Here is an 18,838-nt window from a genome sequence, read left to right as displayed (position 1 = left end):
TCTGATATGATACACAAGCCATCAAAGCACCTTGAGAGAACAATGCTGCTGGTCCACCACTGTGTAGGTGTGTGTGTGTGTGTGTGTGTGTGTGTGTGTGTGTGTGTGTGTGTGTGTGTGTGTGTGCAGTAAACATGGTGACAAACCAGTTAATGTGGGGTGACATCATGGCGGGACAATCAGAACATACATGAGAAGTCCGGATTTGGTTTTAACTGACAGGAAATATCCTATTGACAAAAAAAAAAATGCCTTGTGTTGTTCTGATGAGAATCTCCATGTGGGCTTACAGAAACCGAACTTTATACATTTGTGTTTTTCCAACTTCTTGTCTTGTCCCCTAACCTCTGTGTGACCGCACCCCCCCCCCCCCACACACACACACAACCTCTCTCCAGCCTGGCTACTAGGGTCTCTGGGAGGCACGGCGAACCTGTGGGACAAACTGGGGGGGGGGGTCATGGGGGTGGCCATCTCGCCGTGTCAAAGGTCCCATTAGGGGCCACCTCTGGCCCATTCAGCGAGACGTCACCCAGCACATTCTTAACAATGTTAACATTCTTCAAAATTTCCAACATTCACCTACAATGGCTCGCCCCACCCAACCCAGCCATTGTGTATCTAGTCAAATCTGACTGGACAAATGGTGGTAAGTCATCTTGTCAATCTAATCATGACATGGCCCCCGCTCGCTCCCTTCTAATCCTGTATAGACTGTCTGTTTTGACTCATCTTAACTGTCAATCACACTCCATAATCCCGTATCGACTCAAAAAAAGGGTTAAGGTTAGGGTGAGAGGGTGGTAAAAAAGTTTTGCATAGTATGTGTGTCAGGTGATGGTGTGTGTGTGTGTGTGTGTGTGTGTGTGTGTGTGTGTGTGTGTGTGTGTGTGTGTGTTTTCCCTCAGTGGGAGAAAAATGGAATCCGAGTGCGAGGGAGAGAATGTGATCTGGTTGCTTTGTGCTGATGGTGTAAGGAGCCTGGGAGCAGAGTCGGGGGCCATGTTATAAATTAGCGTTTGACCCCCGTCTTTGTGTTGCCCCCAGGAAGACCTGACTAACACCCCCCACCCCCAGTGAGAACGGCCCTTGTGAAGAGCCCCTTTCAGGGGTGTCACTGCACGATGAATTGGCCGGGGAGAAGCATGTTTATAGACTGTGTAAAGAAGTGTGTCTTTGTGGGAGAATGTCCCCGACACTGTTACAGTTTTCCTGAATGAACTGTGATGACGCGGCTAATGGGCCCCACGCTGAGTGCGGGGGCCAGCGAGAGGCCCTTGGCCCGAGACCCCCCACCCTCAAGCCCATTCGCAACAAGTCCGCTGTGGCTAATGTGTCAATTCTTTGCCCCCCACCCCCACAAAGGCCAAGAAAAAGTCAACTTTCACACCAGTGGGTCACCCTGAGTGCTTTAGGAAATGAGCGTGTAAACAGAGCGATACCTTCTGACCTGTGGCTGATACCTTGGGCCATCAGACAAAGCAGCCGGCCAGCGGGTATTAGACATGGCTGTTAGCGGGATAAAGCTGTCCAACATAGAGAAGAAAGACCCCCATGCTCTCTCTATGCTTTACCCCTCCTTTCTCTCTCACCCTCAGATTTTCTCCCGAGTGTTTTCCCTTTCTGTAGTTTAGTTCTCATACCCTTCTCTCTCTCTCTCTCTCTCTCTCTCTCTCTCTCTCTCTCTCTCTCTCTCTCTCTCTCTCTCTCTCTCTCTCTCTCTTTATATCTCCCCTGCTCTCCTCCCATCATCCCCTTGTCATTAATGCAGTTCTTTACGGCTCTCTTCTCAGTTGTTAATATGATGTTGTGTTCGCACCACTGTCTGGTCTGTAGATGTGTCGGGAGTTGTTTATGAATTGTTTAAATAAAATTATTTTGGTTTGGTTTTAAAAAAAACAAAAAAAAAAAAACTTCAGTCCCAAGTTGATGGTGCGTTAAAACGAGAGAAAACACTAGTTCCCACGCCTATGGCCACCACATTGATCCCTCTATACGGCCATTTATTGCTCTCTTTTCGGACGTCAGGATGAACTCACCGCCGGCCCTATTTAGAGAGCCCCAGTCTCTTAGCACCGGGATGGAGGGCTGTTAATGACCTCATCAGTCTCACGCCCGGGAGCTAATGGATGCACATGCGGGCTTTGGCGTAAACACCCACACACAGCAGCACCCCGCCATCTCCCTGACTGCATGGCTGCAGGACACAGGTGCACCTTTGTTGACCGACAGGTTAAAGCCCTCCCTCCACCTCTCCCAAGACTGGGATGATTTGCAGGTGTAGGCATTTTCCATAGGGAATGTTCTCCCCTTTTATCTGCTGTTTATTACGTACTGTCTTTACAAAGTAGCGAATCCGTTCATTTAGCACCAGAACCACCAACACGGCCATTTTGACCGTTTTGGATTTTCAAAGTTTAATAACTTTATGAACAAAAAAGGCAGACCTGCTGCTCCCTGGGTTGTCTTAAAATAACATATATTTGCATTAAAATGAGTTTTAGATCAATTGCACAAAAAAAAGTTATAAGATCTACCTAAAATGACCATGAGGGGTCAAAATGACTGCACGTAATTCGCGCAGCATCGTGTGCGTCATGTCACGATTTATGACGTGTGTTGGTCGCGTCATTTCCTTAGTGAAGCTCATCGCTCTGTCCTAGAAACACACTAGCGTCCTCCAGTGCAGAGGAATAGTCTAAACTTGATGTTTGATTATTTACAACATGTCTGGTTACAGACACCGTTACAGACGCACCATGACTACCACCGAGGCGTTGCAGTATTTACAGGCGTTGGACAGCGGCCATTTTAAATTGTTTGAAAAATAGGATTATAGTTGTTAAAATTTCAATTTTGATGTCAGTCGGTTCCTAACAGACATACTAACATATGTAATGCGTTAATATCTCGTCTGGGTGTTTATCTTGACAGAATATAGAGTTTAAAAACCGGCGGTCGTTTTGACTGCCCGTGGTCGTTTTAGGTAGGAGTGAAATCCCGGTCGTTCTGGTGTTCAAGAATCCCCCTTTTGTCAGACAAGGGTATTTGATTAACATGGCATCAGTAATTTTGTGTTTTTGTTCAAACGACAACCGACCTGAGAAACCAATTTCCCGTCTTGTGTCTCAGCAGAGCGCAACCGACGTCCGTCTCACACACACACACAACTTGTGAGCGAATCAACTCGCCAAATTTCAAGCACGTAGAAAAAGTGCAGGCGTAAAAGATATAAATATACAAACGCTGGATTTTTATTTCTTATTTTTTGCCCGTCTCTCAGAACCAGTCCTGGATGCCGTTGTCCGAGTCCATGGACATAACCTTACTCCTGCCTATAGGATGACCTATGAGATGACAAAATGATGGAGTCTCTGTTTAATATAATAAGATGACAAATTATGTAGTCTCCTATTTAACATGTAGTCTCTATTTAATGGAATGGCTCTGCGTTCCCAGCCTCTCACTCCAATCCTCTTTACCGCCCTGCCCTTCCCTCCCCCTGCCTCGCAGAGAAGAAGTGGCTATGCTTTACGACAGCCAGCCAGATAAGGGACCCACCGCAGAGAAGAGGGCTTCTCTCCTTTTACGGCCCCATAAATATATTGTTATCTGGGCCTGGGTAGTCCATGGTGAGATTTATCCCCACGATTAGCGGAGATAGCGAGCCAAGCATCCTGAATCATTAATTACACAAGAGGCTGCGCCACCTCTTCCTTAATTTCCTATCGCCGCTCTTTTGAGGAGCCACTTTTAAGTCTGTGATGAGGCGTAGGAGTTCATTATATGACGCTTAGGTGCATTTTCAAATGCATGGCCATAGCAGTGCTTTGCGAGCCGGGTTTCTGTGGTTTTGGATGCGTTCCATGACGCGGAGGATCCTGGCTCCGAGGACCTGACCTACCGCACCGTGTATGCTCGGATTTTTGAAAAACTAAAATGTCTTAATGCATTTTTTAGTGCATTTAAAACATTAAAGGGACACAGTCACTGTTTTCAACATCATTTCTTTTTTTTTCCCCCCTCCCTTTTCTCCTCAATTGTACCTGGCTATTCGTCCCGCTCCCCGAGCCGTCCCGGTCGCTGCTCCACCCCCTCTGCCGATCCGGGGAGGGCTGCAGACTACCACACGCCTCCTCCCATACATGTGGAGTCGCCAGCCGCTTCGCTTCACCTGACAGTGAAGAGTTTCACCAGGGGGACGTAGCGCGTGGGAGGATCACGCTATCCCTCCCCCCTGAACAGGCGCCCCGACCGACCAGAGGAGGCGCTAGTTCAGCGACCAGAACACATACCCACATCCGGCTTCCCACCCGCAGACACGGCCAATTGTGTCTGTGGGGACGCCCGACCAAGCTGGAGGTAACACGGGGATTCGAACCGGCGATCCCCGTGTTGGTAGGCAACGGAATAGACAGCCACACCATCCAGACACCCCCATCATTTCTTTTTCATGTTGTAGAGATAAGACTCCATTAGCAGCCACCGTGTTGATCTGTCTTCTCTGTGTCTCTGAAACGCTGCTGAAATTGTGTGGAAAACACTGGCGGACAGTCCTTGAATGTGAAAACTTACTTCCCGCTTTGCCGATAGGCTGCGTTGTATAAGAAAATACAAATAACAGTGCTACGCACAGCTGTGTAGGAAAATGTGAATATCACCGCTATTATACAGCTGTATAGTGTAGTGTTATTATTTGCATTTTCTTATATATTGCAACTTATCTGTAAACCAGGTAGCACATTTTCACATTCAGGATTGTCCGGCAATGACGTCACCGGCAGTTTTCCCGGTGTTTCGGAGGTCCACAGAAACTGCTCAGTACTATGGCTGCTAATGGAGAGTTAGCCCTACAACAGTTACATAATCGTGAAAATTGCGATTGTTTCCCTTTAACATGACATGACATAAAACTGTGCCCAGCCGAAAAGCTCCTTAGGAAGCATGAACAGACCACACACAACAGAGATTCAGTGCAATGCTGTCTGTTCAGTGTGTGCAATTCTGGGCGACACAGTGGCCCAGTGGTCAGCGCTGTTGCCTCACAGCAAGAAGGTCCCGGGTTCGAACCCCGGGCCGTCGCAGGTCCTTTCTGTCTGGAGTTTGCATGTTCTCCCCGTGTCTGCGGTGGGTTTCCTCCGGGTGCTCCGGTTTCCTCCCGCCATCAAAAAGACATGCATGTTAGGGTGTCTGTGCCCTTGAGCAAGGCAATGGAAAGAAAAACTGGAGTTGGTTCCCGGGCGCTGCAGCTGCCCACTGCTCCTATACAACAGGAAGGGTTAAATGCAGAGAACACATTCACTGTAACCTGTACAGTGACAAAATAAAGTGGCTTTCTTCTTCTTTCCTTCCTCCATGTCCATCTAGGCTGCACAGGCCTGATTTGGTGCTGGTGTTGTAGTGCCTGGTTGCTACGATGACTGGAGTCACTGTACCAGTAGATTTTAGTCACCTCTGCTGCATGGCTCGTGCAAATATGCCAGAGTACATGATCAGCCGTCCTTAATGCACTACTTTAGTACACCACATTGTCATTTGTCCTAACCTATGAGCCCACCAGCATGTCCGCAGACTAGGCCTCCAACTAATAATTATTTTGATTGTCGATTAATCTCTCAATTATGACCATCAAATGACCATCAAGCGTTCCCAGAGCCAACAGTGATGTCTTAAAACTGTTTACTTCAGATGAGCAGCAGCCAAATAAAACCCTCAAGTATTTATTTTATAATGATGTGATTCGGAGAAAGGCAAGAAGATCCTGTCTCTCTGAAGCTGCGTCCAGCAAATATTTGATATTTTTATTTGATAAACGGCTAATTGACTAATCGCTTCAACGCTATTGGAAACCCTGTGTCGCATGTCTGTCGGACATCTGCATCCTCCTGGAGATGCAACCAGATCAGCGCTGAGCAGAGGCTCAACGTAGAGAATAATGGTTATTGAATGTCCTTGACATTGGAGTCATTTTGCCTTTGATGAAATCTATTCAGCATGTGTTTTTTAATTTGAAGACAAGATAGCCTTCCCCATGAAAGGATTGCTGTGTCCAGTCCGTTATGAAGTTAACAAGATTCATCATGTCTGTTGCATTTACTTTGAATTGAATAGATGTAAGATGCTGATACCACAGCCCGGGCATTTATCATTCTGAAATAGGTACAGTTTTCCAAAAGAGAAAAAGCCCTTATTGTTTGCAGAAATGACCTGCTGCAGGATGGGATACAGGGACTTCTTACATTCCTTTGACTCTATCAGATTAGAGAACCCATATGCCCCCCATATGCATATTACTACATGGTGCATGTTCTCCGGAGGTGGATTTATGTTGATATTGTGATCGCGGCATCAGTTCTGAAAGACTCTCCATTACATTTACAGGTGCCCTTTTCGGTCGGACCGGGGGTATTCAAGTTGGCGATTCGGCCATTATGTGCGGTTTTGTGCTCACAGTGATGTGGACTTGAATACGGTTTGCGATCCACGTCCAGGGATGTGATTGCTTTAGGATTCCAAGTTGTTTCGGACACCCTGTGTCTTGTTCCCTGATGAAAGGCCTGCTTCTCCCACCTTTTTTTGTTCTTCTTTCCTTTTTGTCATCCACATATGCCATCGAATGTTGGACATCCCCCCCCCTCTCTAATCCTTCCCTTCCTCTTTACATATCTGACTGCTTCCTCCTGTGTTATCTTATCATCTACAAGTGGCAGGAAGATGCCACATCAGAATAAGGCCACAATAACCGCTCCTTTAAATATCTGCAGTCCTCCACCTACAGGATGTGGACCAGCAGGTGGTGCTGTGGCTCTCATTAAGTAGACGGTCTGAGGCCAGAGCGATCAGCAGTGAAGGTTGAAGAGCCGCTGACAGTTAATTGTGAAATCCACCTGTTGTAACGTTTCTCCTGAGGTTTTAAAAAAGAAATGAGAGACAGTTATTTGATAGTCGCACATCACCGTAAATGTTTTGCAGGCGCTCGTTAAACCCGGCAATTAAATGACCTTAGTCTCCCCACTGTGTGAATGGGTTGATGGTGAATATGTAAACAGCCTCACTGACAGCTTGCATTGTTTTGCAGGATCACAGACCAGCGGTATGAGAAGCTGCCATATTTTGTCTTTGGGGATTTTAACTTCAGGTTGGACTCCAAGCAGGTTATTGAGGTGAGTGTCAACGGATGAATTGCTGGTTAAGAATGTCTTTGGGGAAAATAGTGAGTTTTTGCATGGGTGCATATGATGGGGGGGGGGTATGCAAGTGTATCTGTATACTAGTTATACAGTTGTTTATGTGGGGGATGTGTGTCTGTGTGTTGGCTGTAGTTAAAGTGTTTTTTAGTAGCCCTCTGTCCCCTGCAGAGTTATGGCTCATTATCTGCACCACTGGTGGCTGGCCCAGCTGTGTTTGCCAACAGAGCCTCCACGTGCATTGTTATGTTATGGTGCCATTCACATCTCTTCTCTTCCTTTCCTCTGTTTTCTCCCTCGCTATCTCCTCCTCCTCCCCTTCTTCTGGTGCTAATGAGGCCAGTGAGAGCCAGGGCAGTGCAGCCATTCGGCATTCTTGATGAAGAGATAGGCAGGCAGCGGCGTAACATGTCATAAGGGCACACAGTGACAGTAGTGCTCCGTGATAACAGAGCGGGAGAAACCACTTGTGGGGGTGATCTCCATCTGTCTCTCCTGCACAATAGCTCTCAAATCAGTGGGCCTGTTCAAGGTATGGGGGGGGGGTATTGTTCAGTTCAACCAGTGCCCTATTCAAGAGAAAAGAGATGAGGAGTGGGGGCTTCCTGAATGGAGGTGTGGGGGGGGGGGGGTTGCTCAAATGACTTAAAAAAGGACTTCACTGTGTGAGGTGAGCAACAAGAGCGCTCCTTACAGAGGATGTAGTTTAGTCATCCAGCCACTGGGGATGCAGCAAACCCGCTTCCTATTCACATCTGCCAATCCAGTGGGATGGACATCACATGCTTTTACTCAGTTTCTCCATGTCAGCACTTTGCTGTTTGCAACCATATGACATTTGTCGACACTGTATCCAGCACAGCAATTGCCCCAAAAGTAATACAGTACATTGGATTTTGGTGCCGTAACTGGGTCACATTAACCCCCCCCCCGGTCATGTGAAAATATATTTGGTGCTTTGGAGTGAAGTCCAGGTACTAATTTCACTTCAGCAACAGCAGATATACCAACACTGGAGCTATTGAGAAGTTCACCGGGGCAAGTTAAGGGCAGCCGCCGGACCTTCGACTCTCTGCAGTAATTTTATCCATCAATGAAACAATGTTACACGACAAACATCCTCAACCGCTCGGCTATGATGGCATCGAGACACTTAGTACACGTTAAGAGGACCGCTTACACATACGAAATGTCATCTATTTTTTTTTTTTTTTTTTGTATTTTAAGCACTTACCTCTCCTCTTAACCGGTACGAGCCCGGGACATTAACGGATGCATTACGCTGAAAGAAAAAAACAACCAATCAGACAAGGTCACCCTAGCCTATTTGTGTAAACCCTCTAAATCTGATCTAGATGACTTTCTCCTCAAACCGCCCCCCCACCACCACCGCCACCACCCTCCTCCACCTTGCTCTGTAGTACAGAAGGTAAGCACTCAACCTTTCTATGTCTCTGCCACTCTGAAATGGGATATGAGCGTAGGGGAGGTCATGACCCCTTTTCCAGGAATGTGTAAGGCCTGTATTGGTGTGTGTCCATCTCTGCCCTTCTCCCCTCTCCCAGCGCCTTTCTTATGTACCTTGGTCACACTCTTGCGCGCACACACACACACACACACACACACACACACACACACACACACACACACACACACACACACACACACACACACACACACACACACACACACAGAGGCACCAATTTGTTTGGGCAGATGTATCTAATTGATTTTCCCTGTTGGAAGGGGTGGGACTGCAACCCAGGGGGGGTTCTTTAGACTGAAGAAGCTCTCAGGAAGTTAAACCTATGGGCTATGAATCAACACATGCACGCACACACACACACACACACACACACACACACACACACACACACACACACACACACACACACACACAGAGTAACCTCAAGACAATCCTCTTTGCTCTTTAATGCAGGTTTTTCATACATGCTGATCATTTAATGGGGACAACAGGAGAGGGTGATGATGTCATCTGCGTGAGACGCTCGTTAAAGGCCCAGCGCTGCTCATATAAACCCGTCTTGTGCAGCGGCCAACCGGCCTGATTTAACTGTGACCCGCATGTTAGTGGTAGACAGTGCTGTGATGTCACCGGTAAACAAATGGGGGTGCAACCTCGCCACCGGGCATAACTCACAGCCAGGGGGCCGTTTTAAGCCCTTTAATGACAATTAATGTCAGCAGGACAATTAGTGCGCATCCACAGAAGTGCTTAACTGTAGATGGGCCCACGGTGGATCGATCTTCCATACTTATCTGAAGATTGATTCAGACACGGAGAGGCTGGCTTTCATTCTCACTGTCTCAGTCCCATTTCTTCTGCTTTCTTTCACTCCTCTCTCTGCTTCTAATCAATAGGAATTTATCCAGGAATCTGAAATAGCTTTTAGGATGGATGGAGTTTTTTCATCATATTAAATGGATGAAATAATAGAAAAGCTAACTTTTTCTATGTCATTTTTTTCGAGACAGCCTCTATCAGCCATGTATCTATCAGCCTGGGCTCTGCTGTCAGAACCATTGGTTTAGATTACAGTCCTCTCCCTACAGCTGCATGTTACAGCCCTTTTTTCGCGACCATGTTACACGTCTTTTCAATGTTACTAAACTCTGGACAATTGCACGCCACTCCCCTTCCACCCATCTCGCCTTGTTGGTGGTTGAGAGAGGGAGTATTTCAGGATGTATCCGTGTGTGCATTTATGCATGCAAGAGTATACAGAGAAAGAGGACGCTTTGGGAGGGGGAAGGAGTTGAGGTGGGGGGGGGGGATATCATTGTTCGGCTGTTGAACACAGGTGGCAAATTCCTGGCATGCTTATGCGCCAGGATCAGTAACCAAAGGCCTGTGGCCGCTCCCCTCCTGTACAACTTAGGCTACCCCATTAATTGTGACCGACAGAGGGAATTGGCTTCAATTGACCCCCATTCAGCAGCCTTTTGACTGGTGGACAAAGGACACAGCCACGTGGAGACTAATGCTTGGGCTGAGCTGCATGAAGGTGGTCCTCTTCAGCACTCCCTCGCCCCTCCCATGGGTTCACAGGCTCAAAGCCCATTGCAGGAGAGGTGTCAGAGCACCCCAGCTCCAAGTCAGGGGAGAGGTGCAGGTGTCCCAGTCTAAATGGGGCTGATGATGCTTGGGATGGGTGGAGATCTTAGAGAGTGGAGGCATTGTATGTTGGCTCTGATACCTAAGAATACAAGTTCCTAATTTTGGAAAAGGCAGAGGATATATTAAGCCCATTGTATTTTTTTAGCTGTATTGCCTTTTGGATTGTCTTTTTTCAACCTTTAAGAAACAGGTCTATCACTGTCGGCCTTCAGTCAGTACATGCACATTAGAATGTAGAAGCCTCTTAATCTGTTGACTTCATTTATTTGGTGGTGTAGCAACCAAATACGAGAGCTGGGAATCAGCAGGTACCTCCCGATTTGATAGGATAGCAATATTCTAGTGTTAATTTGATCCATTTTGTGATTGTATTTTTTTAAATATCACAACATTTTAAATATTGCAAAAAAAATAAAGGTTCCATCTTCTTTTATCTACAATAAAATGGGAAACCTGTGATGATCTAAAGAAAATATACAACAAAATGCATTTATTTTAAGCCCCGTGTAATTGATATATATGAGTGTTTCCTTCACTAAACACTCGATTTAGTTCAAATTCAAACATTCGGGGATGAAGAAATCATTACATCAAACCTCCTCAGAGCATCTGACAGCTATGCTTGGAGGATTGCAGTTATTTATAGGATGAGTTATTGTGACTTTATTCTAATCTGTCATCTTTCTGCCACTTATACATTCAGATAACAGAGGAGAACACAGGCAGATATGTTAATAGGGAGGAAAGGATTAGATGGAATGATGTCTGTGAATGTTCTCATTAATCCAGGTCAGGGTTATCCAAAGGAGCTGAATCAAGTGCAACTGGACTTCGTATATATCCGTGAAGACGTTTCGCCTCTCATCCAAGAGGCTTCCTCAGTTCGTGCCTTTCTGACTAGACCAAGCTAGTCTGACTGGCTGGTGATGAGACTCAGAACTTATCCTCTTTGGAGTCGTTATCAGAGCTATTGATGTCCATGGCTCTATAGATGTCCATGGTCTAGTCACAAAGGCATGAACTGAGGAAGCCTCTTGGATGAGAGGCGAAACGTCTTCACGGATATATACCAAGTCCGGTTGCACTTGATTCAACTCCTTTGGATAGATGGAATGATGTCTGACACATGATGACATATGATGGGTATGACAGAAAGGGAAATACGATGGGTGAAGTGAGCCTATCAACATTCTGATATTTAGGTCATAATGGCTTAATATTGTGATTTTTCCCCCACACTTATCAAATTCTATCTGCAATGTGAGTGTGCATAGTACACCCAAGACATGCAAGACTAAATCAGAGAGACCACCTGTGTGCTTAGTATGTACTGATCAAGCTGGACTGGCAAAGGATGGGGCTGAAGTGGGTGTGTATGTGTGTGTGTGCATTTATGTGTGTGTGTGTGTGTGTGTGTGTGTGTGTGTGTGTGTGTGTGTGTGTGTGTGTGTGTGTGTGCATTTATGTGTGTGTGTGTTAGGGCTGCACAATATATTGTTTTAGCATCGTCATCACGCAATAGTCACATCACAGGACGTGTGACTATGTGAAGCTGGGCAACTTTTTGCTGCTTAATTCAAAAGGAAAATTTACACGGTTCTCATTTTCCATGACTAATCTACAAGAGAAGTCTATCTGACATAACAATTTCTCCAATTTAATGCTCAGAATTGTCATTTCTCACTCTGTTTGGACAAATGAAACGTTGTCTCGTCTGCTTCTTGGCTAGCGATACACAGATCGCAGTTATATCCATGGCACTGCGATTAATCCACGGATCGGGCGGACCGAGTCATAAAAATTTACATTCTGAGTTATAGTGGATGGGTTGCTGGTGGATGAAATAATACACAATAAATGAGGAAAATATTAATTGCATTTTCTAAAATGTGAACATATTTTAAGCTTCATTTTTCATCAGGCACGATTTAGCAGACCCATTGAGCTAATTGTGCACCGGCGGTGAGGGGAGCCGTCAGGCTGAAGAAGGAGGCCTTTCGGGCTTGGTTGGCCCAGGGATCTCCTGAAGCAGCAGACAAGTGCCAAGAGGCCAGGAGGGCTGTGGCTTCGGCGGTCACAGAAGCAAAAACTCGGGTGTGGGAGGTGTTCGGCAAGGCTATGGAGGAGGACTTTCACTTGGCCTCAAGGAAGTTCTGACAAACCGTCCACCGACTCAGGAAGGGGAAGCAGGGCTTGACTCAGGCTGTGTTCAGCCAGGGAGGGGAACTGCTGACCCGGACTGGGGATGTTGTCGGACGGTGTAAAGAACACTTTGAGGAGCTCCTGAACTCAGCTAACATGTCCTCAGTGGAGGAGGTAGAGTCTGAAGACTCGGGGGAAGCCCCACCCATATCCCTGGCAGAAGTCTCTGAGGTAGTTAAGCAGCTCCTTGGTAGCAAGGCACAGGGTGTGGATGTGACTCACCCAGAGATGTTGAAGGCTCTGGACATTATTGGGCTGTCTTGGCTGACACGCCTCTTCGGTGTCGTGTGGAGGTCGGGGACAGTACCTGTGGAGTGACTGGGGTGGTGGTTCCCATATTTAAAAAAGGGGACCGGATGGTGCGCTCCAATCGGGGCATCACACTGCCCAGCCTCCCTGGGAACGTCTACTCTAGGGTACTAGAAAGGAGGCTCCGACGGATTGTCGAACCTCGGATCCAGGAGGAACAATGCGGATTCCGTCCTGGCTGTGGAACAATGGACCAACTCTTTACCCTTGCGGAAGTGCTGAGGGAGGCATGAGAGTTTGACCAGCCAGTCTACATGTTTTTTGTGGACTTGAAGAAGGCTTATGATTGTGTATCCCAGGGCACTCTGCGAGGGGTACTGCAGGAGTATGGGGTACCAGGGCAGTGGCAACAAGCCATCTCGTCCTTGTATAACCAAAGTGAGAGCTGTGTTTGCATTCTCGGCACAAAGTCAAACACATTTTTGGTGGGTATCAGAATCCACCAAGGTTGTCCCTTGTCTCTGAATTTGTTTGTGATATTCATGGACAGGATCTCAAGGTGCAGCCAAGGTGAAGAGTGTGTCCATTTTGGGAATCTCAGAATTGCATCTCTGCTCTTCACAGATGATGTGGTTTTGTTGGCTTCATCAGAACGAGACCTCCAGCACACACTGGGGTGGTTTGCAGCTGAGTGTGAAATGGCCGGGATGAGAGTCAGCACCTCTAAGTCTGAGGCCATGGTTCTCTACTGGAAAATGGTGGATTGCTCCCTCCGGGTTGGGGATGAGTTGTTGCCTCAAGTGAAGGAGTTCAAGTATCTCGGGGTCTTGTTCATGAGTGAGGGTAGGATGGAGCGGGAGATTGACAGGTGGATTGGTGCAGCATCAGCAGTAATGCGGACGTTGTACCAGACTGCTGTTGTGAAGAGGGAGCTGAACCGGAAGGCAAAGCTCTCAATTTACCAGTCAATCTTCGTTCCAGCCCTCACCTATGGTCATGAGCTTTGGGTAGTGACCGAAAGGGTGAGATCGCAGCTACAGCGGCTGAAATAGGTTTCCTCTGTAGGGTGTCTGGGCTCAGCCGTAGAGGTAGCGTGAGGAGCTCGGGCATCTGGAGGTAGCTCAGAGTAGAGCCGCTGCTCCTTCATGTCGAAAGAAGCCAGTTGAGGTAGTTCGGGCATCTAATTAGGATGCCTCCTGGGCGTCTTCCTTTAGAGGTTTTCCAGGAACGTCCAGCTGGGAGGAGACCCTGGGGTAGACCCAGAATTCGCTGGAGGGACTACATGTCCAATCTGGCCTGGGAGTGCCTTGGGATCCCCCAGGAGGAGCTGGAGGGTTTTGCTGGGAAGAAGGACGTCTGGGGTTCCCTGCTTAGCTTGCTGCCACTGTGACCCAACCCTGGAGAAGTGGTTGATGATGAGATGAGATGAGATGAGATGAGATGAGATGAGATGAGTAATAGTGGATGGGTTTCTGGTGGATGAAATAATACATAATAAATGAGGAAAATATTAATTACATTTTCTAAAATGTGAACATATTTTAAGCTTAATTTTTCATCAGGCACGAATTAGAAGATCCATTGCACCAATTGTGGCATCCACTTGCCTTAAGCAGAAATGGAGGCCAAAAAAAAAAAGAAAGAAAGATTTTTTTTTTAAAAAAGGACAATTAAAAACAAAGAAAGGAATGACAGAAAAGTTCTGTGTGGGACGAGTCAAGTGCTGGGTATGTCCTGTGCAGCAGCCGCAAAGCGCTCTATAGGTATAGGATAGTCACAAAACTGGTACCTCAAATATGGTGTAATATGTAACCATATCACCACGCTTACTACATCCCACTGAGAAATAATGGTAATGTGTGATCAGATGCAGGTCTCTAAATCAGAGAAAATAATTTGTTCGGGTGGATGCGTATTCATATGACGTCAGAGCCAATCCGCGCATGACTTATTGGCGGTCGCTCAGGGTCAATATGACCATCCTCCCTCTGGGTCCTTCTGGGTCTTCAGGTGGGCGTAGAGGCCGATCCTGGAGCCGCGTAATGGGAGGACGCCTGTGTGTGACAGCTTTTTACGTGGAGTGGCTGATGCACCTGCAGCTACCACACAAGGTCCTTGGCAGGGGGTGGCCAGAGTCCAATGGCATGGAGAACCAGGACGATTGGGGACCACCCTCTGTTGCAGTCTTCATCCACCTTCACTGCCGTTGCCTGGAGACATCTTCCGCCATTTCCACCGTTGAGGTCTTTGTTGGATCGCGCTTCATGTGGATCCTCCCCCTTGACCTATCCTAGACCTTGGGTGACCCTACCAGGACCCAAGCTCCGGACGGCATAGCCCTTGGGATCATTGGTACAGGCAAGCTTCTCCACCATGGCAAGTTGGCGATCCAGGAGAGGAAGCATGACTATTCTCGGCCATCACTCCGCATCATCTGTCTGACTCCATCTCTTCCTGTTCGCGAACGAATGGTGAAAAAGGCACCATTCACCTTTTACAATGTCCTAACAACTCTCCAACAAAATCACCCCAGTCATGTTAGAATGATTAATTAATTTTAAATAGAGCTGTTCAAGTCATCTGGTAAAAATTGCTGTATTTTTTCAAACTGCAATATATATCGTAGAGAAAAAAATATCGCAATGTGAGTTTTTTTTTTCCAGTATCGTGCACCCCATGTGTATGTATGTATGTGTGTGTGTGTGTGTGTGTGTGTGTGTGTGTCCCTCGAGGTGGCCCATGGTGTTGAATCATTGGTGTTGGTGACAGGCCCAGGGCTCCACGCCTAGACTCCAGTATATTTAAAATCTTTCCTAATTAAACTTAATAGAATGTAAATTTAATATCTGCAGAGATTGTGTGCTGCTGGCCAGCCTGCTCCAATTTAAGGATTGATAGAGGCCAGCTGGAAGGTTAATTGCTGACTTGATCTACCGTCCCTGTGACACGGCATGGGGCTGTTTTAATTGGAGCTGATCTGCTGCTACATGGGCAGATTTCATTAGGATAGCTGGCCTCTCAATGCTGCTATTATCCGAGAGGATTCCAGCCCCGGGAATGTTTTGAGTAGCGCCCCCTGTCTGTGACTGCAGGAAGTGCATGGGGCCCACCCAGGCATCAATCTTTCTTTTTTTTTTTTTTGTCTGCTGTCCTTTTCCTCACTTTAGCAGCACGAAATGGGGCCCTGGACTGGCTCGGTTTCTAATGACAGCTGTAAAAAGCTCAGCATTGACAAGCCAGAGTGATAGATATTTTATTTTTCACACATAGAAGTCCCCCCCAAAGAACATCCTCATGCCCAAGGAGACGAGTATGTATGCAAGGTCTTTAATTTGGTTTTATCATTTGGCTATTCAGGGAATGTCTTTATTCTAATTGCCAAGTTACTTTTATATTTTTGTTAATATGTACATATGCTTATATGTGCATAAATGGTTTCTTCTTTTGCTCCTGTTTACTTTTCATTCTAAATGATTTTTCACTTTTGAATGATTTATATGATGTCCAATTTTTGGGAAAGAAATATAAGGTTTATCAAGGTTACTCAATTAGCATTTCTAAAATGCAGAGAATCCAGTGTGCAAAACTGTAATTTTAATAAATAATAATAAATTAAACTTCGATAGCGCTTCTCTAACACTCAAAGTCGCTTTACAATAAATGGGGTGAAACAAGACAGCAGATAAACATAACACAGACATACAGGGGTGGATGGGCAGGGGGGCTACCAGAGGGATTTTGTCCGTAATTATATCGCAGAACAATTTTTTTTTTTTAATTTCATCAAATTCTTTTAATATTGTGATCTCAGTCATTTTGTTGGCGTAACTATCATGTTTTTGTTTGTTGGTTGCATATTTGTTTTATTTTCACTTCAAATAATTGATCTCATTTTGGAAGGAAACTCCTCGTATATTCCTCTTTTTTTTTCGCTAATGGCTATTGTCCTGGCTGGTGAACCTGCGCTGGCTAAACCATTTCCACCGGTAAAGGGTAAACAACTCCTCCTTTTTAGCCCTGCTTTGACTAGCCCATGTGTTTCTGGCCTGCTATAAATCAAAAGGCAGCCACTGTAATTAAGTGTACACTACATTAGTCAGGCTAATTAATTTTTGGGGCCATCCATCCATTAACCAGTGGGCTAGCACTGATTTGGGCCTCTGTTCTGAGGGACCCCCCAACACCGGGGACCGTGACCCTGCTGAGTTGCCACCAGTTTCCCAGATACACACATGCGTTTCCACTCAAAACAAAGGAGACTCACAATCCCACTCACCTCTCAGCACTACTTAACCGGAGCCAAACGGAAACCCAAACAATCACTAGTGTTTCCAGTGTAGCGCGGTTGTTGTGATATTATTCCAGGAACAGATTTCAGCAAATATTGTTATCTTATCGTGCATTGTAATTCCTTCTGGTTTTAATTGTTGAGTATTAGTCAGGCTTTATTTGTCCAAGAGAAGACCTTGAGACCGATGTCGTGTTTTATTGCCCAAACCCAGGTTGAGTTCACTTTGCTCATGCTTTCTTTTATGGTTGGTTATAGACTTTTTAAATTAACGGGCTTCTCTTTGATTGACAGTTTAGCCGACACAATCTGATATGTCTTGATGCAATAAACTCTGACTAAATGTTTCATCAGTCAGACCGAAACAAATACTCCCAATTATTTCCAACTACTATTTGACCCCCCCCCCCCCGGGCATGTTCATTGCCTCATAGCCAGAGCCTGTGATAGAGATGTTTTCTCACAATACAATAAAGGCACATTATATGGCTAGAAGAGTCCAATCTATCACAATGAGGGGCCATTATATCAGAGATAACCCATCTGGATATAGAGGCAGACTATTCCCTTTGGACGACAGTGCCTGTTCTGTCTCCGCGCTCTCTGTTTGCTCTAGATGCTAATGAATACAGCAGGAAAGACACAGAGAGAAAGACTTCAGCTATGAGGGCGTAACTCGAGCAATGTAGCTTTGATCAGAGCGCTGTCCATTTAATTAAAATGCTGGCAAATGAAGAACAAGCAGTGGCTTCTGTTGGCGCTGCTCATTAACAACAGGCCGTTTGAGCCCGGCGCCAGCCATGCTATTGCCCTGGTGCATTTGTGGGGTGGGGGGGGGCTGTTGCTGGCAGCTGGGCGCACCATGCCAACGGTAGGATGGCGTGACTGACCAACCCCAGGATGAGCGCAGAGCCTGGCACCAGCAGTGCCTGGGAGGGAGCGCTGCCCCGTAGGGCCCCGGGGTCGGCCCCGGTCAAAGGACGCTGCCCCTAACCAGCTTCACTCACTCACTGGTGCTCTCTCTTGAAGACATAGCCATTGCATGGAGAAACTAGGGCTGGGAATAGCTAGGAAACCTCCCCGTTCAGAATTAGTATGATATTTCATGATACGCATTGCGATATTACGATATGTATTTTTCAGATATCACGATATTAATCAATATTGTGATTCTTTTAAAACTCCATCCCCTCTCATCACTAGTGAAATGTGAAAACTGCAATAAGCCAAAGAAAATGAAGAACAAAACGCATTTAACTAAATGCATTTAAGGCCCGTGTGTTACAAAAGCCTAAAACTTGCTTCCCATGTATGTGTTCAATGGTAAACATTAAAATAATTCAAATTGAGGCAGTTACAGAAATCATGAAATCAAACCTCTTTACAGTTCATTGTGCTTCAGTATTGCAATTCAGGGGAACGGAGGCAATATTAAAATCATCACAGCTTAGTGTTGTGATTTTGCACTAGAATGACCCCCCCCCCCTCCATCCCCTATAGAGTGAAACCCTCTGTCTACTCCATACTCGCTGATGCTGTGGCAGGTTGGGATGTTTCCATCAGGGAATCTTCGGTCAGAAGGCTCGTGAAACGATCCACACGGATTTCGGCAAACTGCCTCCAGTTATGATTAGTGGATTTTGTTGTTGCATGCTACATGCAGGAGAAAGATAGCCGCATATTTCTGGGTATAAGTAGAGTAGTCATGATTTGAATGAATAGATATTTACCCTGGTCGAGTCACCATCCAAAGGCTCTAATTAATGACTAATT

The 18,838-nt window shown here is 46.2% G+C and overlaps 1 protein-coding gene across 1 annotated transcript in view; it reads left to right on the top strand.

Moving 5' to 3' along the window:
- The window catches only part of LOC130122538 (inositol polyphosphate-5-phosphatase A), a 180,393-nt gene that overhangs the window by 119,001 nt on the left and 42,554 nt on the right, over positions 1-18,838 (top strand). The window contains 1 exon segment of the mRNA XM_056291469.1: positions 7,079-7,163. Coding sequence (XP_056147444.1) covers positions 7,079-7,163 — 85 coding nt within the window.

Source organism: Lampris incognitus, chromosome 13 (assembly GCF_029633865.1).
Source record: "Lampris incognitus isolate fLamInc1 chromosome 13, fLamInc1.hap2, whole genome shotgun sequence".
Lineage (NCBI taxonomy): Eukaryota > Metazoa > Chordata > Actinopteri > Lampriformes > Lampridae > Lampris > Lampris incognitus.
This window is presented reverse-complemented; position numbering and strand designations above follow the sequence as displayed.